Source organism: Vombatus ursinus, unplaced genomic scaffold (genome assembly GCF_900497805.2).
Source record: "Vombatus ursinus unplaced genomic scaffold, bare-nosed wombat genome assembly UNPS02014793.1, whole genome shotgun sequence".
NCBI lineage: Eukaryota > Metazoa > Chordata > Mammalia > Diprotodontia > Vombatidae > Vombatus > Vombatus ursinus.
The window spans coordinates 12,520,905-12,545,160 of NW_020954571.1; the positions used below are offsets into that span (position 1 = coordinate 12,520,905).

The 24,256-nt window shown below is 41.8% G+C and overlaps 2 protein-coding genes across 4 annotated transcripts in view; one reads left to right on the forward strand and one right to left on the reverse strand.

Moving 5' to 3' along the window:
• FKBP15 (FKBP prolyl isomerase 15) overlaps positions 1 to 23,276 on the reverse strand; it is a 71,862-nt gene extending 48,586 nt beyond the window's left edge. The window contains exons 1-8 of one of the 2 annotated variants that reach the window (XM_027869328.1): positions 23,017 to 23,276; positions 15,550 to 15,665; positions 12,740 to 12,830; positions 10,468 to 10,537; positions 8,758 to 8,832; positions 8,058 to 8,156; positions 3,277 to 3,426; positions 1,241 to 1,309 (exon numbers count right to left, since the gene is read on the reverse strand). In XM_027869328.1, the coding sequence (XP_027725129.1) occupies positions 1,241 to 1,309; positions 3,277 to 3,426; positions 8,058 to 8,156; positions 8,758 to 8,832; positions 10,468 to 10,537; positions 12,740 to 12,830; positions 15,550 to 15,665; positions 23,017 to 23,069 (723 nt within the window). In that variant the 5' untranslated portion in view covers positions 23,070 to 23,276. Of the gene's footprint in view, positions 1 to 1,240; positions 1,310 to 3,276; positions 3,427 to 8,057; positions 8,157 to 8,757; positions 8,833 to 10,467; positions 10,538 to 12,739; positions 12,831 to 15,549; positions 15,666 to 23,016 lie in introns of those variants that run through there. The other variant, XM_027869329.1, reaches the window with a different exon arrangement.
• Positions 23,277 to 23,421: 145 nt separating this feature from the next.
• Positions 23,422 to 24,256, forward strand: part of SLC31A1 (solute carrier family 31 member 1) — a 30,473-nt gene continuing 29,638 nt past the window's right edge. For both annotated transcript variants that reach the window (XM_027869514.1, XM_027869515.1), the window contains exon 1: positions 23,422 to 23,547. The gene's annotated coding sequence lies outside the window, so the exon portion shown is untranslated. The remainder of the gene's footprint in view (positions 23,548 to 24,256) is intronic.

Below are 24,256 nucleotides of genomic sequence, written 5' to 3' on the forward strand. Positions count from 1 at the left end.
TGTGTTTGGGGAGGGGGGGGCAGGTTATCTGAACACCAAAAATAGATTTTATATTTGACATGGGGCCACTGGAGTTTACTGAGCTGGGGTGACATGGCTGGATCTGCACTTTAGAAAAATTACATTGGTTGCTGAGTAGGGGGCAGACTTCAGCAGGGCAAGAATTGTGGCAGGCAGACCCACCATCAAGCTAATGGAATAATCTAGGCAAGAGCAGATGAAAGCCCAAAAAATGTTATAATGGTGAATTGATAGCAACAGATTGGATATGTGGGGTGACAGACAGTCAGAAGTAGAGGATGACACCTAGCAGCACAGTACCAGAGTCAAGAGGATCAAGACTCATAGGACCAGAGGTGACCTCCAAAAGCCATCAAGGTCATCACTGTGCCTCAGAGAACAGTGTCTAAAGTAGATTTTAGAGACGTTTTAATTGTAGAACACACACAAACTCCCAAATTTCCTAATGATAGATCTGGTAAACCTAATGTCCACTATTAAAATCAGGCCTTTCTTGATTAGGAAAAACTAGCTGCTTATGATGATAAGGAAGAGAAACAGAGAACGAGAGGCAGGAATTGAGCAGTGCTCTGTGCTGGCCATGAACCAAAGGCAGACTACGAAGACAGGCCAAGAAAAAAGGCCGGAAGGGCCTTACAATCCACGCACACATCTTCCAAGAACTTCTAGCCAATGTTAAGGAATGCTAGACAGATGACATCTACCTTGCTTTGAAATATTTTTCTAGAAAGGGGAGTTCTACCATTCTCCCTCAGTAGCTTCTTGGTGAAAATTCAGTTAGAAGAGTTCCCCCAGGGCAGAAAGGAAAAAGGCAGGAGAGGTGAAGACTGTGATGGGTTTTCTTTTTTGTGTATTACCTTAAAGGTAACATTTAAGAAAATGCATGTAATAATTCACAGATTTTTTTTTTCCCGCCTAGTTTCCAAACAAGCTTTTCAGGATATCAGAAATATGCCAAAGATTGGAAATTAGAAGTAAGTTTCTTAAATTAGTCCCACAACAGTTCTGAGATTCAAAGAGGGAAACAATCAGTGTGGCAAAGTAACAGAGGCACTGGACTGGGAGTCCAAGAGACCTTGGCACTGTTTTGCCATTAATTATTGTGTAACTTTGGATAAGTCACTTGCCTATGCCTTAGTATTTCTATATGTCAAGGGTGGGGGGGGTAAGAGATGCCCTGTGAGCTTTAAAATCATTTCAATTTGATTCAATGCTTTACCTTAATGACTTTTCCTGATCCCAGCTTTAATCGAAGAAGTTTATCCTTGTTAACAGAAGAGTCAAATACCTAAATGTAAGAGAACAGACTCATTCAATAAAGTCCCAAACAGTAAAAAATAATAATGAAGATCACCAAAGTTTTAAAGTAAGCCCAAACAACTACAGAAAAAAATAGTTCAGGAGGTGTGGGGTAGCCATGGTATAATTTGATTAGGCCCTCAGAGGTGCTATTAAGCTGAACACCTCTGCCAATATCATGTCAACACTTTAGAAAAACTGAAAAAGCAAAACAATTTTAAAGACACAAGTCTACATCAATCAACAAACACTTCCTTAACCTACAAAGTGCAAGGCACTATCTTTTTTTTTTCCCCATTTTTAGGCAATTGGGGTTAAGTGACTTGTCCAGGGTCACACAGCTAGTAAGTGTCAAGTGTTTGGTCTGAGGCCAGATTTAAACTCAGGTCCTCCTGACTTCAGGGCCAGTGCTCTATCCACTGTTCCACCGAGCTGCCCCCAAGGCACTATCTTAAAAGCTGCACATGTGGGAGAGGAGCATACATAAAGACATAAAAAGGAAAACATTCAAGGAGAGTCCAAACTCCACGAGGCATTAAGTGAGACTGTAACTAACAACACAAGGCAGTAAATCACACAGCCAGTGAAAGTGCTGGAAGCAGTCTGTAGAAGGAGAGCTACTTTAGCTTTTGGCGTCAGGAGACAAGTTAGGATCTGATATAAACTGAAATCAGTACATAAAGCCAAATTTGTGCCATTTAATCATTCCACTTGACATCTGTGAACAAAGTCACTTGCATGTGGTCACCTGTTTTTTTCTAAATCCTTCTCTCTCTCTCACCTACTCATAACTTTATGACTCTGATTTTTACATTTTCAGCTGATAAGGCATAAACCTCTAACCTACGATTTTCCTAAAATATACTGCTATAGAAGGGCTTTGGACTACTACACATACTAGCCCAACATCTGGGGTCAGAATTAGCACTCATAAAATTGAGAGCACCCTGTCAGGCACTAGGTAAGTCAGGAAAAAGTGTCTAACCTAGAGGTACTTACAGAAATTACAGAAATGAGGAGAGGGGACTGAGTGGGGGAGTCAATGACTTATTAAATAAATATCCACACCATAGTTTAATAAAGTTGTTAAGTCCAGGGACTCTATCTTTGGAATGGAAGTCAGATATTTGGTGCCTTTCTGGTTTGCCAACTCTTATCTACTTCAAAGTTTTAGCCACATGTTATGAAAAGTGCTCTGTAAAATTTTTTTAAAATGAGAATATAAGAATTTAGCTCAAAAGTTGTAAAAGTATGAACTAGATAGTTGTATATATTTGGTGGCCAGTCAATCTCTGAAATTCAGGGCAGTTCTGGTACATAGCATATGCTTACTTTCAATGAAGAACATTTCTTTAAGATGAATTCTCAGCAATCAGACTCCAGTAAGCACTGATGCTCTAGGCGCTGTGCCACATACAGAAATGGAATAGCCCTGTTTTTGAGGAACTTAGGTTGGGTCAGGGGAGACACACGAACAAACATCTGTGTATTCCCACAATAGGAAAAGGACTGGATCTGTGATTTCACTGGTATAGGAAACTCTCAGGTGAGAAAACTCCCACCTACCAATGCAGACTGGCACCTTCTCTGAAACCTGCAGTCTTAGAGAACTGCCTAGAGCACTGAGAGGTTAAATGACTTGGCAGGAATACAAAGCAATGATGTGTCAGAGGTAGGACTTGTACCCACTGAGGTCCTTCTGGCTTCATAGATGGGTGGCTCAAGACTCATTTTTTCTTGGAGTACAGATTAAGCACAGTAATATATGAGTAATTTATAGCCATCTTCCTTGTGTCCATTCTAAGGGAATCACTAGGCCTGTTTTATTTTAGCATTTCATGAACACATACTTAAGAATAAATATAAAGATGAAGATAATGCTCACATATTCTGATAATTTTGAAAACCAAGAATTTTCTCATCTATCATCAACAATCTATAAAAAATTCTTCTTACCTGGCCTAGTCCATGATTCTGAAAGAGCCAGCCTGTATAGGCCACCTCCAAAGAATTACCAACTTCAACACTTGGACCCTCTCCTATAGTAAGATCCTGGCTCAGCACAACTTCCAAGGAGGCTATGCTGTTACATTTGGCAATGCATATCTGCAAAAAGGAAACCACAGGAACCAAAAATGGGCATATATTAGGTATTTAATTAATGCTTATTTCCCCCCAACAGTTGCTTCTACCAAGAAAACAGATAAAAAACTCAGAGCAACCAAAAAGGCAGCAAAAGTCCAAAGTCGCTGCTTTTTTTTTCTTTTTGGTGAGGTAATCAGGGTTAAGTGACTTGCCCAGGGTAACACAGCTAGTAAGTGTCAAGTGTCTGAGGCCACAATTTGAACTCAAGTCCTCTTGACTCCAAAGCCAGAGCTCTATCCGCTGTGCCATCTAGCTGCCCCCAAAGTCGTTGCTTTAAAAGAGTAAAATCTATCTAAATCATCACCCCTATTGAAGGATCTTTTCCACAGGTATTAAAATTGAACACTGTCTACTATGTGCAAGGTACTGTGCTGGAGCTATAGTTATCAGATAATTCCAAACATAATCAGAGATCCACGAAAGTGTGGGAGGGGAAGAGGAGTCCTTTCTCAAATTAACCTAGTGTTTCTTAGGTGCAGTGGACTGGGGGGACTTTTGTAAAACTGCCTATACACTCAAAACTTAAAATCCTTCCACTGGTATATGATTCTTTTTAAAAACTCAATTTCAATTTATTTTTAGTTCCAAATTCTCTCCCTTCCCTTCCTCTTTCCCTCCCTTTGAGAAGGCAAGAAAAATAAAACCCATGACAAATATGTAAAAGTTGTGCAAAACAAATGTCTACATTAGCCATGTTAACAAAACAAAACAAGGAAAAGAAACAAAAAGAAGAAACTATACTTCAATCGGCACTCTGAGTCCATTAGCTCTCTTTCTGAAAGTGGATAGCATGTTCATCATAAGTCCTTGGAACCGCGGTTGATCATGGTGTTATGTGAGCTACAGCTTGACAATACTGCTGTCACTATATAAATTGTTCTCCTGATTCTGCTTACTTTACTTTGCATTAGTTCATATATGTCTTTCCAGATCTTTCTGAAACCACCTCCATCATTTCTCTTTTTTTTAAAAAATAATTTATTTTTAGTTTTCAACATTCATTTCCATAAGATTTGGAGTTTTAAATTTTTTCCCCTTCCTTTCCCGCCCCCCCCAAGACAGGCATGCAATCTGATATAGGCTCTACTTACACATTCATATTAAATATATTTTCACATTAGTCATGATGTAAAGAAGAATAAGAACTAATGGGTGGAACCACAAGAAAGAAGAAATGAAACAAAACAATAAAAGAAAAGGAGAGCAAATAGTATGCTTCCATCTGCATTCAGACTCCACAGTTCTTTGTCTGGGTGTGGATAGCATTTTCCATCATGAGTCTTTTGGAGTTGTCTTAGACCCTTGAATTGCTGAGAAAAGCTAAGTCTATCAAAGTCACTCATTGCACAGTGTGGCTGTTATTGTGTACAATGTTCTCCTAGTTCCGCTCATTTCACTCGAAATCAGTTCAGGTAGTCTTTCCAAGTTTTTTTTTTAATTCTGCTTGCTCATCATTTCTTATAGCACAGTAGTATTCCATCACTTTCATATACCACAACTTGTTCAGCACTCCCCAAATGATAGACATCCCCTCAGTTTCCAATTCTTTGCCACCATAAAAAGAACTGCTATAAAATTGTATACATATAGGTGCTTTTCCCTTTTCTTTGGTCTTCTGGGGTACAGATCTAGTAGCAGTATCACTGGGTCAAAAGGTATATACAATTTAATAGCTTCTGGGATATCTTCCCAAATTGCTTTCCAGAATGACTAGATTAGGTCACAGCTCCACCAACAATACACCATTACTATACCTATTTTCCCATATTCCCCCTCAAATATTTATCCTTTCCTTTTTTGTCATCTTAGCCAATCTGATGGATGTGAAGTGGTACTTCAGAGTCATTTTAATTTGCATTTCCCAATTATTAGTGATCTAGAGGATTTTTTTTACATGGCTATTAATAGATGATTTCTTCCTCTGAAAACTGCCTATTCATATCTCTTGACCATTTATCAATTGGGTAAAGGCTATTATTCTCGTAACTACTGATACATGTGTAAATGACCACATTCCCTAAGCTGAGGTTTAACATACCCATCAGCTGAATGTATCTGAAATTGAACTCTTTATCTTTTCCTCAAATCGTCCCCTCTTCCTAACTTCCCTATTACTGTTGAAAGTACTACTATCTTCCCAGTCTCTCAGGTTCACCATTTACATGTCATCCTTGACTCCACACTTTCTCTCATCCCTTAGATCCAATCAGTTGCAAATTCTGTCAAGTCTACCTTTATAACATCTTTCATATATGCTCCTCTCTCTTTTCTGACACTGCCCCCACCCTGGTGCAGGCCCTCATCCCCTCACACCTGGACCACTGCCACAAGTCTCTCCTCACTACAGTCCATCCCCCATTTAACTGTCAAACTGATCTTTAAGTGTGCGTCTAACCATGTCAAACACAAACTCCCCACCTCACTTCCCCAACTCACTCCTCTCGCCATTCTTTCTTATATCTTATATCCATGTGCTCTTTGATCTAGTGACACTGGCCAACTTGCTGCTCCTCAAACAAGACTCCTAATGCTAGGGATGACCCTTCTCCATGTCTGGAACTCTCTCCCTCCTGGAGGAGAATCCTGCCTCCCTTCTAGTCTCAAGCAAAGTAGCCAATTTCTACAAGAAGCTTTTCTAGCCCTTTCCTTCTGAGATGATTTCCAATTTATTCTGTATATGATTTGTCTATTCACAGTTGTTTACATGCTATCTCCCTCATTAGACTGTGAAGTACCAGAGGGCAGGGACTGTCTTTCACCTTTCCTTATCTTTTTCCTAAACCCACCTTTCTTCTCAACTTCTTTCTTTTGAGAGCACAGCCATTCTTCCAGTCACCCAAGTTTCACAACCTTAAAGTGATGCTCAACTATTCACTCTCCCACACCCTCCAAATCCAACCAGTTGCTAAGTCCTGTTGATTCTATCTCCACAATCTCTCAAATAAATCTCCTCTCCACTCACTCCCATGAAGTCCACCTATGCCTTCATGCCCTCATCCATCCTTGCCTGGACAACTACAAGAGCTTCTTTGCTGATCTAACTGCTTGTGTAACCTTTCTCCTCTCCAGTCCATCCTCCACACAGCTACCCAAGTGGAATTCCTTTTTTTGCTTTTAATTTTTTTTTGGTGAGGCAGTTGGGGTTAAGTGACTTGCCCAGAGTCACACAGCTAGTAAATGTTGTGTGTCTAAGGCCACATTTGAACTCAGGTCCTCCTGACTCCAGGGCTGGTGCTCTATCCACTGTGCTACCTAGCTGCGCCCCAGGTGGAATTCCTAAAACATGTCTGACTACATAGCTCTCCTGCTCAAGAAGATCCAGTGACTGCCTACTGCCTCCAGGGTCAAATACAAACTCCTCTATTGACATTTAAAACCTTTCACGATGCAGCTTTGACTTCCTTTCTAATTAGTTCTCTTTCACATAACCTAAAGTCCCAAACTCTATTCTCTAGCCAAACTGGCCTCCCTGATGTTCCCCCATGAGAACTTCTATCTCCTCCCCCTGTGCCTTTGCACAGGCTGTGCTCCCATCTACAACACTCTTTGCTCTTGCTTCTGCCCACGGGAATCCTTAGGGCCCTTCAAGGCTCAGCTCAAGCACTACCTCCCATAGGGCCCTCTTTGACCCCCTTGTTAGTCCTTCTCCCAACACTGGAATTACTTTGTATATCCTCTGTAATTAATTCCCTTTGTAAATATTTCATATTTACTCACATGAATACATCTTATTTCTCACTAGTAAAATGTAAGCTCCTTAGTGGCAGGGACTGTTTTCTTGTTTGTCTTCATATTCATAGTGGTCTGGGACATGGTCACTGGTGTTCAATTGATTACTCAATTGAATTAAATTGCTAATTGCTGCTGTTTTAACTAAACAGTATTTCTTATACCTACTTGTGCCCCAAAAGTTTTATCAAGTTGGGCCTTTTAAAAATAAGTTTTCTTTTTTAAAAAAAGATTTTTATCTTTGAAGAAGAGATGAGAAATTATATTTTCCTCCTTTCTTTGCAGAAGTAAAACAAGTAAAAAGAAATAATTCCATTTATAAATAACAATAACTTATAAATAGCAATATGCACTATGGGTATACATTGCATATACTCTCAGATTTGGAAGATATGTTCATTTTGCTGAACTTCTTTATTCCCCTCTTCCTACTTTTTACTTACTACAAGGGATGGCTTGATGGGGAGGAGGGGGTATATATTCAGAAAGGAAGGTGATTAAAAAAAAAATACAATTTTTAAAAAACCTCTTAAGTAATTTAGATAAGCAACACTGTCATTTTTCTGAAATGTTCCACGTTCAAGTGATGAAATTAGTTTTTTCATACTTGACACTAAGAAAAATATAGCAGCCACTGATCTTTCTCATAAAACTCCTTAGAGCTAATAGAAATCCAGGCATTCTAAATCTCTCCACGGGAAAAAGGTCCTTTCCAGCTGTAAAACTTCTACATTTTAACTGTTGCAGCTATTGCTCAAAACATTTCTAGATTCCTCTTTGGAAATGGCCTTCAGAGACAGTATAGAGAAAATCAGTGTCACTGCTCTATAGCCATACATCATTAAACATTTTCAACAAACTACCTGTTTATTGAAATCCACTGCAGCCTTTTCTGATTCAAACATCATGGACCAATTTTGTCTCTGGTCATCATAAAAGGTGCTATAGTTGTTGGGCTGTACCTGCAGAAAAAAATAATATCTGAACCACTAAAGCATGTGCAACTCATAAGTTTTTGTTGTTGCTGAGTCATTTTTCAGTCATTTTCAACCTTCGTGATCCCATTTAGGTTTTCTTGGCAAAGATCCTGGAGTGGTTTGCCATTTCCTCCTCAAGTTCATTTTACAGATGAGGAAACTGAGGCAAATGGTGTTAAGTGACTTGCTCAAGGTCACACAGCTAGTAAGTGTTGAGGCCAGATTTGAACTCTGGAAGATGAGTTTTCCTCACTCCAGGCCTGGCGCTTTAACAGTTTCACCACCTAGCTGCCCCACGTTTTTGCTCACAAGTCACAGATGACAAATCTCATTGTCTGACATTAAAAGTCAATACCCTGTCCAAGAAGAACCCATAGGAGAAATCAAGGGAGTCATCCCTTTCTGAATTCTCAGGTCTTGTCCCTATTCCACAGCCACTTTTTGAATGGTTTTGGTGGTTACAGGGAGGATCAAAGGCTGCAGCACTGGAACTAATCTTTTATTTTTGAGTCTGTGCTTCCTTAGAAACTCATTCCAAGGTACAGAATAATTAGCATATACTGTGGAGATGCTCAACGTCTCTTACCGTCAGTTCAAAATTTGGATGAATCCTGGCAGAGGTGATTGGCTGTTGCTGACTTATGTAAATGAGAATCCTGTACTGGAGTCCACCAAAGATGGAATACAAGAGCAAGAAGAGAAAGCAAAAAATGAACAGAAAATCCACAATGGCAGATACTAGTAGCTAAAACCGACAAAGACTTTAGATTGTTTCCTAATTTTGCCCTAAGGAATTAACCCTTCCTTTTCCATTTTTCCTTCCAATTTTGGTCTCTACATATTGTTTCATATCTTTCTATACAACTGAACACCTTCTACTTTATGTGTTATATTCTCATGTAAAAAAAGTAAATTTTAAAGTAATGCAACTAAATGCAACAACTTATACAACTGAATTAATGATGTCAAAAACAGCAGAGTCCCCTTGGAAAGAAAAAAAAAGGCTTCAGTATGACAAGTATGGAGAAATGAAAGAGAATAATTTGCACAATCTGTAGTCATGTGCAAAATATGATCAAAGGCATTACCACCTTGGCTTTCAATACAAAATGAGGTCTGAGTATGCTCACTTCCCCATCGAAGCTGTTATTTAAGAGAATGAGTCACTTCTTCAAATTAGAAACTTCTTGGGTGAAAAATCTATCTGAAGAGTACACATGAGACGAGGTGTTGCTTACATCATTTCTCAAGCTCAAAAAGATGACTTAATTTTTGAAGGAAATGATAGTGAATCCATAATAAATTTGGCTGCCCTGACCCAATGGACCACAACAGTGAAAAACAAGAATATCAGAAAATTTGGGGAGGTTATCTAGGCATCTGAGAAAAGAATCCAAAGTCACAGGCTAATAAATGAGTTGGAAAAGTGGTACAGATTCCAAAGAGACTCACTGAGATGTTTAAAAAAAATATATTTGGTTAAAAAAAAGTGGTTCTGGAGGCAATTCTAAGGATGAATTTACAAAATGCTTCATATAACAACCTCATTGTTAGAATGAGGATAGAATGGTCTAAGAGAATGACACTAAAGTCAAAAATACTTAATTGAAGATCCTGGATTTCTCCCTTCTGCCATTAGGACTTTGTGACCCTACAGGGCTTACTAAAATGCTCTCTATCTACAACAATCAACATTGCTAATGAACCAAGTAGAAAAGGAAATATTCCTTCTAACTAGTTTACTTTTAAAGTCTAAATTCTTAAGACAGATTCAAATGATAAAAAAGTCAAGCACAAATTGGCTTATTCATAAGAATGAATGGAAAATCATTATTTACTATGATTTAGACTCACAATCATCAGCAGGGTAAACAACTATCTTCATCACAAGCCCAAAAAAGGCACTGGGCAAGCGCAAATGAGAACTGCCACTTCAGCAGTTTTAACTTAAAGAGAATCTATTTCCTGAAAAAAAAACTCCACACCTAAGAACTCACACAAAACATACTTGGTAACAATGCTAGCAGAAAGGCAAGATAAAATTACAAATAATGCCACTACAAGCTCAACTGTAGCATTCTATTGGGCCAGGCATAGACTTCAAAGTGTGAGCACATACATGCACGCATACATGCATACACATAGTATACATATATATATATCACATACATATACACACATGCGAGCAATAAACATATATACATGTGTATACACAAAAGCTTGAGTAGCTTAAATCTGCACTAAGACTTTGGGAAGAATATGTGCATGTGCATATTCGAATCGGGGCCCCTCTCACCTCTTTGGCAGTGTGGTTCCCCAGGACTGCAGCACCAAATTTTCCTTGCTTCACATACTGACCATTTGTGCTAAAGAAACAGAAAAATTACTTTAATAAAACTGCTACAAAATAAACAAGTAGACACAGTAGATCAATAATGACTGCAGTGTAGATTTAACACACTAAAAGGAAGGCAAGCTTTTGACTAACAAGAAAACCAGGCAAGGCCTGGCCCGCAGCTAATGAAGCCCAGGACCCAAGAGGCAGAGAACAATTAGAGAGAGATCTTCTATACGTGGTCAGACGTAGTACTCATTGTATCAGGCTTTTGTTTTATTGTTTTCCTTTCTCACTAGAGAGAGTTCAATTTGTGTGAAATAACTATGATGTTAAAAAAAAAGCATCAATAAAACTCATTTTTAAGGGCAGCTAGGTGGTGCAGTGGATACAGCACCGGCCCTGAAGTCAGAAGGACCTGAGTTCAAATCCAGCCTCAGATCAAACACTTGACACTTACTAGCTGTGTGACCCTGGGCAAGTCACTTAACCCCAATTGCCTAAAAAAAAAAATGTAGTAGGAATTAGAAGCTAATTAGTCAGTCATCTGAAACGTGAGTATCTCACAACTGAAACTTTTTTTTTTTTTAATCTCTAAGAAGGTATTATGGTGCATGCTCTAATAAGACAACATGAGGCGGGGAGGTAGGGGAAGGGAAGATGGAGATGTGAACGAGAGTGAAGCTGGAGACACCTCACATTTAGAATCTGTTCCACAGAGAGAGGAAAGCTATGTTTTTGCTAGGGTCATACATGGAACCACATACTTACGGTCACAATCAATAGTGTTGAGTTCTAGGAGCTGGCATCAATGGAGGAGGAATGGCAAAGCCATGAAGTAAAGGAGGGGGAACAAGTTAACAATTAAGAACAATTAAGCTCCTACTATATGCTAGGGGCTATGCTAAGTGCTTTACAATTATCTCATTTGATGCTCACCAATAACTATATAAGACAGATGCTATTATTATCATCTTCAATTTGCAGTTGAGGAAATTGAGTCAGACAGAGGTGGAGTGACTTGCCCAAGGTCATGCAGGTAACCAGTATCAGATGTGGGATTTGAACTGAGGTCTTCCTAACTCCCAGCCCAGCACTGCATCCATTGTACCATCTAGATGCTTCTTTGATACTGAGAGTAATGTGGATAACGCAACCCTGGAGTAGGAGGTTGAGAAATATTGAATGCTTTTCCCTTTCAGTAGGGACCACTGAAAAGTGGGACTGTCTAACAAATCTAAATGCCTTCCCTTGGCAAGTAGGATTCAACCCCAGGGCAGGAATACAAGTCCGGAGAAGTACATCAGGCCCAAGTTAGGCAGGGTTCCCTGGAGAAGAAGAAAGCATTTCGCCTGTTTTGGATCTCAGTTACATTTTTACATTTGCCTTTACATTTTTTTGTTCAGCTGAAACAAGGTCTCTCCTATATTTGATAGTTTACTAGCCTAAATGCTTGTGTAGGAGCTAAGAGGCCTTTTTCTTTTGCTGGGGAGACTTAGAACATAAATCAAATCCCAAAGTTCTTAGGGAAACACTGGGTGAAAGAGTAAGCCAAAAGCCTAACAACGAATCTAGTCTATATAAACCCAAAACTTCAGCTCTTAAGTATGGGTTACAATAAATTATTAGGACTAGAAGGGATGGTCTCTAGATGAGATCTGGAGAACTGATAAAGAAATACATCTTCCTCCTCTCAACAGAGATATTGGTATGCAGATATTGGTGTGTTACAGCCAGCTCCAACAAACTCTCTATGGTTAAATTTTCAGGGTGAGCATTTATACCTTGGAAATCAGCAAGTTACACACCAAGTAAACTTGATTTACTGTTTGTTAATTGGCTACACTTAAGAAAGTGATGGAGAAAATGTTAATAACATAGATTAAACTTAAAAGTATGATTACACACATTATACACACAGACACACACACACACCCTTTAAACATTTACCGGCATACTTCTGGCTGCAGATTACCAATCTATTATCAGACATGGCCACTGTGTCAGTTGGCTTTGCTTAAATATTTTTGGTATAAGAAAGGGTTTAAGGTGGGGGAAGATAGAGATTGAAAGGGAAATGACTGATATAAGCACAGAAGGCAACAATAAAACTTTTTAAAGTCATCTAATCCAACTCTTTCATTTTAGAGGTGAAGAAACTGAGAAATTAATGCTGGATAAACACAAGGATCCTTGTCCCTTCACCACTAGGGTTATTTTATTAGCTACTTACAAACGGTATGCATGGACTGCTGTGGCAGCTAGGACTGTGGAAGCTCCAACAGGGGCTGCAGTCGGAGGAGTTTTCTGTGCTGGCTGATTTGCTGGAAGGGAATAAACTTGGATTTCATTCATTTCATACTTAGGAGAAGTATCCTGCCCTTAAAATAAACCCCAACTTATATCTCACCCACATATTTGCATCCTGTTTTAGATTTTTCTCATTTAATTTTTACAACCAGGTAGCTGGGGTACGACAGGCATTAGCCCCATATTGTAAATGAGCAATATGCAGACAAGGGTCATTAGAAATTACCTGCCCAAAGTTATACATTCTTCTACACACTTTTGGTGGCTATGGTAGGTCAACACAAATCACTGAACTTTCTTTAATACCCCTAAGGTACTCTCATTTGTTCTTGTTTCTGTTCTCTCTCTATTTCCCTCTCCCCCTCTCTTTTGTGTACCCTCTCTTCATGTGTGTGTGTGTGTGTGTCTCTCTCTCTCTCTCCCTAATTCCTAAGGTCAGTGGTCTGCCTCTATGGCTATTACTTAGAAGGGACATAAACATACAGGAGACTCATTCCTTCCATTGGGGGGTGAGCCAAGAGCACCAACATCCTTTCCCTCCTCTTTATTCTTGCAATTCATCCACATTTTGCAAGTTCTATACATTTGGGTTAACATATTCCTTTTTTTTTTTTTTTTTTTTTTTTGAGGCAATCCAGGTTAAGTGACTTGCCCAAGGTCGCACAGCTAATATGTATCTGATTTGAACTCTGGTCCTCCTGGCTACAGGGCAGGTGCACTGTACCACCCAGCTGGTACTCCCATTTTTCTTTAAGAGTTATACCTATCTCAATAGTGAATAGTTTTAAAAACAATCAGATCAACTCTGAATTCAACAAAGTAACAAGAGCAGTTAGTTAATGGCCAGTCTGACAGAGGAAGAAGGGAGTGGTCGATTCTGGTGTTGAACGATTTCTAGGTAAGAAGTTTGGGAGCAGGGGTGTGGTTGATGGGTGTGTGGCTGCTGAATGGACAGAGGGCTGGAAGGGAATTGCTAGGAGTCTAGAACCAGATTAGAAATAGGATACCAGAGATAAAGACTTTTTGCTACAGCCCAAGTACTTAGAAAATTATCTCTCAGCTAAAGGAGGCTTGGAGATAGAAAGTTAAGATATCACCATTAGTTTGAAAGGCTGCTAGCAAAATTCATTCCAGTCTCCCACAGGAATGAGAATTTCGAAATAAAATGGGATTCCTTGTATATGTATAGTCAATATCAGATTGCATGCCCTCTTAGGGAGGGAGGTGAGAAGGGAGGGTGAGAAAAATTTTAAACTCAAAAGCTTATGGAAATGATTGTTGATAAATCAAAATAAATTAATAAAAGAAAAAATGGGATCCCCACTCAGCCTCTTTCCCTCCACTACAGGAAGAGACAAAAGGAGGGGAGGAAAAAAAGAGGAAATGGAGATATGTACATGTGCCTTCTAGGGGAAACATGTGTCAAAATCCTATGGTCATGGGACTTTATTTCTCTTAGTCTACCCTAACCCCCTCTCCCTCCCAAGCTCCTTCATCTTACTATTAATATAGTAATTTACCAGATTTCTTCATTCACTGGGAACCTGTAACAGATATTCCCCAAGAAAAAATTCCTATTGCCCAGGCATTTTATTTGCATATGATTACATAATATAAAGTATACAGATAATTTTCAAGTTAAAATGTCATTACGGTTTAACTTTTGACTTTCTTCGTTTCTCCTCACCTAACTCAAATGAGCCTGAAGTATAGTCAAATGAAGGAAAAAAGGGAAGGTAAAATGACAAAGGGTCCCCCAAATTCCTGCCAGGCCTGAGTTTGGACAACAGTGCTCTAGCCAGGGGCTGACAACCTGTGGTACCTAAGTTGAAAGGGACACATGCTCTAGAGTTTAGGACAGAACCAATGGATCAGGATCTACAGATAGACTTTTTAAAAAATAATTTGGATTGCTAATGTTTGTTTTAGCCTCACCTACATTTCCCACTGTTATTCCTTCCCTTATCCTGAGCCATAAAGAATAAAAAAGAGAAAAAAATAAAGTTCAGCTAAATTAACATATCAAAATTATCTGAAGTTTTATGCTCCTGATAGATGTTAAATCTCTAACTGAGGAGATCTTCAAGGTGATTGATGAACCCCCTCCCCAGTTTACTGATATTCTCCTAAGGAGGTAAGGGTCAAAAGTGCCCTGATGCTTCTTTTTCTAATGGACTTCAGAGTCAGCTCTTCCCTTCTCTCTCTCAAAGACTTCAATACAAATGTACACTGCCCCATTCACCTCCATCTTCCTGCCCTAGTGCTCCAAGGCTTAGAGAAAACGAAGAGCAGCTTTGCTCACAAAGAAACTAGAGAAGCCCAACTTACAGCAATATGATAAGAGGCAGTGTGGCACAGTGAATGGAGAGTTGCCTCAGAAGCAGGAAGACCTGGGTTCAAAAGTTCTATCTTTAATACATGATGGCTGTGCACCCTGGGCAAGTCACTTAATTTTCCAATGTCCCAGACAGTTCTCTAAAACTAAATTGGAGAGTAGCTGCTAGTCTGTTTCCTAGAAGTTCTTCACTGAGAGTTCCCTATACTGAACAACAAAAAAAAATTAACATGGCAGCTGTGGCTATGGTGAGAGATGTGCCTGTGGTTCACACATCCACAACCTCCTGCTCCTGGGAGGGGAAAACAGGGAGAAGCCTCTTTACAACTGTCTGCCTAAAAGGCTGCTGACCTGTGCTTTGGGCTCACAGCTACTGAGAGAGGCGGCAGTCAACTTACCAGCTGCTGTTATTGTTTGGCCTTTCTTAGGCTGCTTTGGAGCTGTATACTGGAAGAATTCATTTCCATGGCCCACAACCACCTGATCCAGTCCAAAGAGAGAGGCTAATTTAGCACTGCCAAAAGAAAAGGATGCAATCATCATACTTGACAGAAACCTAAATGTATCCCAAGCTTCAGACATTAGAGAAACCACTCAAAGTTCAGTCCTCGTCAAATGCCATCTGGCATACATCACTCCAGGCAAGGCTCACAAGAAGCCCTTCTCTTTCTTGAGATTAGCCTGCAGATAGTGGGTCAGAATGGCTTTCATCAGATGGCCCTAGGATGCTTTCATTACTGTGGGCAAGTCACTTCCCCAGCACAGGCCTGTTTTCTCTGCTATATAAGCTGAAGGCTGGACTTGGTGATCTCTAAATACAGCATTCATTTATCTTTTCTGGATTTTCTAGAGTCTAAAATTCAGAATAAGAAAATACACTTTTAGTGCTCAGTTTTTGTTTTTGTTTTTTTTTTAGGCAATTGGGGTTAAGTGACTTGCCCAGGGTCACACAGCTAGTAAGTGTCAAGTGTTTGGTCTGAGGCTGGATTTGAACCCAGGTCCTCCTGACTTCAGAGAAAATACACTTTTAAAAATGCTTTTCAGGGGCAGCTAGGTGGCGCAGTGGATAGAGCACCAGCCCTGGTGTCAGGAGGACCAGAGTTCAAATCCAGCCCCAACTGCCTCACCAAAAAAAAAAAAAATGCTTTACAAAAGTTAAACCATGCATTCCAATTTTTAGTTCGGAGAATATGGTCACTGCAATGCCATGGTCCCTCTTTCAGCTTTCCATTCTTTGATTTCTGCTTTCACCTCCTGGTATATATAGGATAAAGGCAAGTTTAACATACTGAAATTGAGGACTACCTATACACATGCATCCTTGAATTAGAAACATAGATATTTTTCAAATAGTCATTCTCAGAGTTGGAAAGGACCTTAGTGGTGATCTATTCCAACCTCCAAATGAAACAAATCCTTTCTAGAAACAAGTGGCCATCCAACCTGTGTTAGATGGCAGCCTGTAACATGCAATACTTGCTCACATTTAAAGACTTCCATCTATTTACAAAGCACTTTATACATATTATCTCATTTACTCCTCACAACAACCCTGGGAGGTAAGCAATTTAATTTTCATCTTACATATGTAGAAAGTGAGGTTGGGAAAAACTGATTTGCTCAGAGTTGCACAGTGGCAAAACCAGAACTCCAACCAGAGCCTGGCTCCAGGGCCAGTGCTCTATTCTGCATATTTGATTAGCCTTCTGACATAACTTAAACATGCACACATCAGACACTCAAGACATATTCGGTTATTAGGACAGCTACTCCGCCCACTCACTCCAGTAAGCCAGGTGGCTTGATGTGCCCAACACCCATTTTTCCCTGACTAGTGTCCTTATTTTCTCTTATGCTCTGCCATTGGTGGAAAACCCTTTTTCATTCCAGCTATCAGGTAGCAACATTCCTCTCGGCTTGGGCCTACACCCCATCATTCCTGACTCCAGGGCTGGTGCTCTATGTACTGTGCCACCTAACTGCCCCCGTTGTAGTCTATTTTGACTGGAAATGGAAGGATGGAAAATAGATTGTACCCAGAGCCCATATTTCACAAATCCCTCAAAATAGAGGTAAGTAGTGCCATCTGACTACAAATCTAGTGTTCTTTCACTGCCTTCAACCTACTTTTGAGTACATTAATAGCCTTCCTTCTTACATCCAAACTACTTAATTAACACCCAATGAGTAGATCTTAGCGAAGTGGTCAGAGGACAGAATTCACTACCATAGTTTCTAATGGTAGTCAAGTACTGTCTATTGTATCTGGCCTAAAACCTATGATGGTTTTAGTGATATGCTGGCTTTCTTAGTTTGAGAAGGTAAATCCAGCAGATCTAGTCAAGATTGAATTTCCAAGGTGTGAAAATAGCTACTTTGTTAGGAAAAGATCTTGCAAAGGAAGCAAACCTTTTTTTTTTCCTTTTCTGAATGCTACTAGGAGAATCAAGTTAGATTTAATTGATTTCCTATTAGGGATATAGGAAGTAATTCTAACATTCTATCATTCCATGATCCTTACATTGGTTCTTTACAAGGAAACAGAAAACATGACACTGAACACTGTAGCAATGATGGGGTATAGGCCCAAGCCGAGACCTTTGCCCCTTGCTCCCAAAAGACTCTGACTCCCATTTGTCTATGGGCCCCAGAAAACCCTTAAACTTTTCTTGATCTCATTAAGGTCTCAACGGGTTCCTTATCTGACTCTCAATACCTCCCCATGAAAGCCCTAGCCCCACCTTTTGATCTTATTCAGATGCCTTTCAAACATCTTCCTTCCCGTTCCCTTCATTATCTATTCTTAGTCAACCTCCCGGACACGGACATTCCCCTGCCAGTTTCATTATCTATTCCCATTGTCTATTCAATCTCTCAGACATTTCCCCTGCCAGTTTCATTATCTATTCCCATTGTCTATTCAATCTCTCAGACATTCCAATCGGAATTCTCCCTAAGTCACCTAGACCCTTTGCCCAGCCCCTCCTCTGGTCACCCAAAGTTACTTTAGTGTATATAAGATCTACCCTGGCCCCCATTTAAATGCTGAGACTTTCTCATGCCCGCTCGTCTTTATGAGCATCATCTGGCCTATGTGGTTTATCTCTAATAAACTTTTTCTCAGACTGCAAGAAGATTTGGGTTAAATTCATTCAGGCAGGGCTCACGTGTCATGATCTAGGCGTCCCAGCACCCCCAAACCTCTAGGTCTCATCAGCAGTTTTTTTGTTCCTATTTCATGGTAATTACCCATTTTCTAGATAGCAGGTCTGAGTGAGGAAGACTTGAGTTTGAGCGCTGTCTCTGACACATACTGTTCATGTGTCCTTGGGCAAGTCTTAGTTTCATAGGCAATTCTAAGACTAAATTTTAGGGAAAATGCCAATATGCATTGATAGAGAGTTTTTCCTGCTAGGAGCTGGTTACTGCACAAATAAAATCACAAATTAACTAAATAAAGAGTACCTACAGAGCAATCTGTTAAGCCAGAGAGCTAGCTATTAAAGACAAAATGAAACCATTATTGCCTTCAAGGTGCTTACACTTGTGTTGCAGTTGATTGTTGTGGAGGGTGTTGTGGAGGTTAAGGGTAAGTTTGATGATTAATAAATGTTTATTGATATCTCACCAGGAAAAAAAATAACCTTATAAATCAAAGAAAGGGAACTACAAAGTTGTATAAATAGAGACTCTCAGGTTGCTGCCAAAGGCAGGAAGAAATTTGTGGATTGTTAATAAGGAAGTGATGAGGATGGGAGCTAGACCCCCAAAAAGGAAAAACCCTGGACCTTCCCACAAGGCCAAATCTCTGGCATTTGCCTGAGGCTATAATCCCATCAATTGGCCTTTCATTGCGGCTACACCCAATCTCCCAATTCTGTTACCCTTAATCTAGCCTAGCCCTCCACTGTTTTACCTCCCAATGGCCCCTGACCATTTCCCACCCTTAAACCTAGCTAGGCTCCATTCTTGCTTGGCCAGGAGGTCCTGGTCCCAGGCGTTCTGTTCACCCCAGCTTACATTCAGATCTTCCTTAGACCCCTCCTCCAGTCACCTCAAACTACTTGGTCACTCCTAGATCCCTCCCACAGTCTTTCTGTATATAAGGTCCACCTTGTCTCCATTAAGATGCTCAGATTCTAAGAATCGAGCCACTGCTCAGGTTGTTATAATCTAGCCAAAAGCTTACTAATGTTCAGACTCTTAAGGAATCTAAGCATATGCGTCTCTAAAGCAAGAGGACCAGATCTTATGAATCTGAGCCCTTGGCTAGATTCTGAGCATTTGTGACACTTGTAAAGATGAGCAGGCATGAGGAAGTCTCAGTCCCTAAATGGCTGGGATGGATCTTATATACACAAAGACTATGGGAGGGATCTAGGAAAGGCCAAGTAGTTTGGGGTGACTGGAGGAGTTCTAGGGAGGATCTGGATGGGATCAAGGATGGGAAGAGTAATAGACAATGGAGGGCTAGGCTCAATTAGGGTAATGAAGAATTGGGAGTAAGCTATAAAGAAAGGCCAGTTGAGTGAATTATAGCTTCAGGCAACACTTGATCAAGGAAGTGGGGGTACCTGAATCTCTAATCCTATCAACTGGCCTTTCCTCATAGCCTATGCCCAGTCTCCCAATCGTTACCCTTAATTTAGCTAGCCCTCCACTGTCTATTATCTGCATGGCCCACAGGCCATTTACCACCCTTAATCCTAGCTAGGCTCTATTCTCCCTTGGCTAGGTCCCTGGCATTCTATTACCTCAGTCCCCCAAAGACCACTCAGCCACTCTTAGATATCACTAATGTTCAGATTCCTTAAGAGTCTGGCCTGTATGGGTCATCCACAATAAAATTCTGTCTTTGGTTGAAAGAAGATGGGTCGAGTTCATTCAGGCAGGACCCCCATATCGTGGTCTTGGGGTTTCCAGCACCCCAAGAATCTACACCTCATCAAGAGGAAGCCATAGACATTTAATGAGTGACATGGTCAGACTCCAACTTAAGGAAAATCTCTCTAGATGTGTAGAGGATGAATTGGGAAAGTAAGAGGCCAAATTGGAGGGTTTTGCAATAATTTAGGTGACTGGTAATGAGGGCTTGAACTAGGGTGGAAGCTGTGTGGTTATAGAGAAGAGACAATTGAGAGTGATTTGGAGGTAGAAACAAGATTTGGCAATTGACTGGCTACATTCAGTGAAGGATAGGAAGGAATGAAAGTCAATAAAGAGGTAAACCTAGGTGATAGAAAGAAGGTAGTATTTCTTCCCCTAACTGTCTGAAAGAGTGATAGAAGGGAGTGGGAGAGGGGGGAAGATAATGATATATACCCATCCATGTCTGTTCTTCCCTGCTATCTCAGATGGAAATGGCAGAGACTGGGCTCTACCTCACTCTATCACTGCCCTAAGCCCATTGCTTGCTCACCAAAAGGCATTTACTGCAGCCAGAAGATGATGGACAGGGAAGGACTCTGTCCCCTGGGAGCTAGAATTTTCCCAAAGGCAGCTATGTGTAGCTGTGGGTGCCTAGGTAGTACTTAGGGTTTAATTGCCCCCAGGGGGGGCAGCTAGGTGGCTAAGTGGATAGAGCAGTGGCCCTGAAGTCAGGTGGACCTGAGTTCAAATCCAGCCTCTGACCAAACACTTGACAGTACTAGCTGTGTGACCTTGGGCAAGTCACTTAACCCTGATTGCCTCACTAAAAAAAAACTGTCCTCAGGGCTTGAAATCTGTCTTAAAAGGGAATAGGCTGGTCAATTTATACAAAATGGGGTATAATAGCTAAGTGTGGTTGTGTTGGAAACAAGACTTATGATTGGCTATTGTGGAGAATGTGACCCATTTCCCATCTCACCTCACTGGTTGATCATACACCGCCCCGTTAGGGTCAAGCCATAGCTCCCCTATGGAGCCCCGGTCTCCATTTTGTACACCACTGCACTAGTTTACACTTGATGTTGTCTAAGGTCCTTTACAGCTGTAGTACTCGGTGAGTTTATGGAAGAAAATTATGAGAAAAGGACAAAAGCAGAGTGCTTAAGAAGAACATATAAAAGCCCAAAAGTTTGTTAAGAGTTAAGATAATGACTTAGCACATCTGCCAAGTAAGCCATCATGGGAGGTGGGGAGGGCCAGCTAGAACTCTGGTCAAGCTCTAAACAAATTTAACAGACCCTGACTGAATGCTCACAGGGTACACAGCATGGTGCAAACAATGAAGGAGATAAAAAAAAAATAGAAAACTGTGTCTCTGCTCTCCTCAAGTTTAGTCACAATATAATTGATTAATAAGGGACTAGTGTGGCAAACCGGAAAGAAGAGTTTGACCCCAAGAACATCAGACCCCACCAGGATAAGCAAAACCACATCACCACACTGACTCAGTTTTTGATACTCAACACCTCAACTTCTTCAGCCTCCTTTCACCTCAGATTGGAGAGCTCCAATAAACTTCTCCCAAAGCCTTCCTTTGCAGAAGGCTTAGATCAGAACTTTGCAAGTAACTCTCCATTTTCCATTAGCAGCTCTGCTTGGTTGGTACTCCAGGGAGCTGGATGTCTCTATCTCCCTCCTCCCAGACCCCTCCCCTCCAGCTTCCTTTTGTGTGTAGTGCTCTTACATGTGCTCCCTAAGTACCAGGACTGTCTTTTTGTTTGTATCCTCACAACCACAGGCATTTAATAAATGTTTATTGAATTGACCTGCTATTGAAATAATTCAGTCAGGTGGTAATAGGAACCTGTACTATGGTGGTGGCAGCAGGATTCCAAAGGAATAACTGGTAACTTACTGATACAACAAATAAGGTTCTCAAGATTAGGGATACAGAGCTGGAAGTAGGATACCTTAAAGGTCAACTAGTCCATCCCCTTCATTTTACAGGAAATTGCCAAGGTCACACAGGTAGCAAGTAATAATGATAATAATAATATTAATAAAACACTGTATGCTAAGAAATTGCAATTATTAGGTCATTTGATCCTCACAACAACCCTGGAAGGTGGGTGCTATTATTATCCCTATTTTACAGATGAGGAAACCGAGGAAAACAGAGGCTAAGGTGACTTGCCCTGAGTCAGAGCTAGGAAGGTCTTGCTGACTGCGGGCAGGGTGCTCCACGCACTGCACCACTGATCCCAAAGGCAGATGCCTTTGCACTACATCTGAGAAAAGGGTGCAGCCTAACCCTAAGGTTAGGGGGAGGGCAGGCCAGGGCATTGTGTCACTAGGTGCACTGACTGACTCCCCCATCCAAAAGCCGGGGGGTGGGGGCATAACGTCCCCTCATTTCACAGATATAAGATGAGGAACCAAATGCAGAAAAGAGGAAGAAGTCGGGTGAGGTCGAAAAAGCACATGATGATCAGACGGGAGGCCGACTCGGTCTCAGTTCCGGCCCCATTCACTCTCCCAAGCTGGGCCTCAGTTTCTCCCTCTGTAATGAGAGGCTGGACGGGGGCTCGCAGGGGGTCCCTAGCATTCTGGTTTCATGAGAAAGGAAAAGGAAGGCAGTCAAGGGCGGGGCATCGGTGGCGAGGGGGAACGAGAGGACCAAAACTTTGGGGGAAGTTGAGGAGACCAGCCTGAGCTGCCCAAGCGGTCTTGGCAGGAGGACAGGGCGGAGGGAGAACCAAACGAGAGGACCCGGCCAAGGGGGTGAGCTAGGCGCAGGAGAGGGCAGGAAGGCCTGGGGGCCTTCCTGGAGGAGGTGGGCAGGATACCAGGGACAGAGTGGGAGAGGAGTGAGGGGGGGTGTGCCCGCGGGGGGGGGCGGGAAGGGAGCCGGAAATGGGGCAGGCAGGGAAGGCCTCTCACAAAAAAGGCCCCAGCTCGTGGCGCTCCGAAGCCGCCTCTCCGAGCCCGCCACTCACCCGCCGCTGGGGGAGAGGAAGTCGGCGTCATCTTCATCGCCAACCCCGAACATTGCGCCTAGGCCGTCTTTCCCCGGGAGGAAAAGGGACGGGGTATCTACCCGCCGCCGGTGTCGTAAAAATGCCGCGGCGCCCCAGCCCTGCTTTCCGGCGGATGGCACAGGAGAAGGAACGCCGCTAATTCTAAAGCGGAGAGCGGGCAAAAGGAAAGGGGGAGGAGAGGAGAAAGAGGTTAGATGCCAGCAGGAGAAGCAACGTGAGTCCGCATGTCACGAGACGCGAATCGTGCCGGCCCAATTGCGGCCAATGGGACGTGGAGGTGGGAAGGAGGTGGGAGGAGCGACGCGGTGATTGGCGGTTCTAGGAAGGGGGCGGGGCGAAAAGGAGACTCTAGGGCGACCGCGAGGGTTGCTGTGGTAGTGGACACGTAGAGCTGGGTTCTGGTGGAGTGAATGAGTGTGATCGGACGAATTCGCGAGGCAGAGAGGAAGGACCTCAGAGGAGCTGGTGGCGGCGTCTGGATCCAGGACGGTAAGGTCGCATTCCCGACTTCTTCGGGTGTCCTCCATGAATCCTCCCTTAGGGTTCCTCGGGGGTCCCGACGAGGCTGACCCTTCTCGGTGCCCGTGGTCCCTCTTCCCCACCGCTTCCCCACAGAACACGCGTTGTTGGCTCTGCCGCAGGTAGGAGCCATTAGTGCCTGTCCTGGGACAGCGGTAATGAGAGTAGAAAGCAAAGGACAGATATTAGTGCTTTGGCGATCTAGATCAGTCATTTGGGGGTGAGAGTGGGCGGAGGGGGTGGGACTTGCCTCCAGCCCGAGGAAAAGGTTAATAGGGGACCATTTAATTATAGGTTCCTAGATTTAGAACTGAGAGAGATCTTAGAGGCTTGTCTAGGCCAAACTTCATTTACGAGTCGGTGAAACTGGTCTAGAGAGGTTAATCGACCTGCCCAAGGTCACTTCGTTTGGTTTTATGAGTGGGGAAACTGAGGCCCTGCAAGGGGAAGCTACTTGCCCAAAGTCACACATCACATTAGTCATAGAGATCATATTTTTCCAACTCTCTATTTGTAGCGATGAAGAAACAGATCCAGAAAGGATCTTTACTTCCCTTAAGTCATCCAGAGAGTTGGTCCTACAAAATACAAAAAACACTGGAGAGCATAAGAATAAATGGAATTTTCCTTAAAATGATAAGTAGTATCTATCTAAAACCATCAGCTGCCATTATATGTA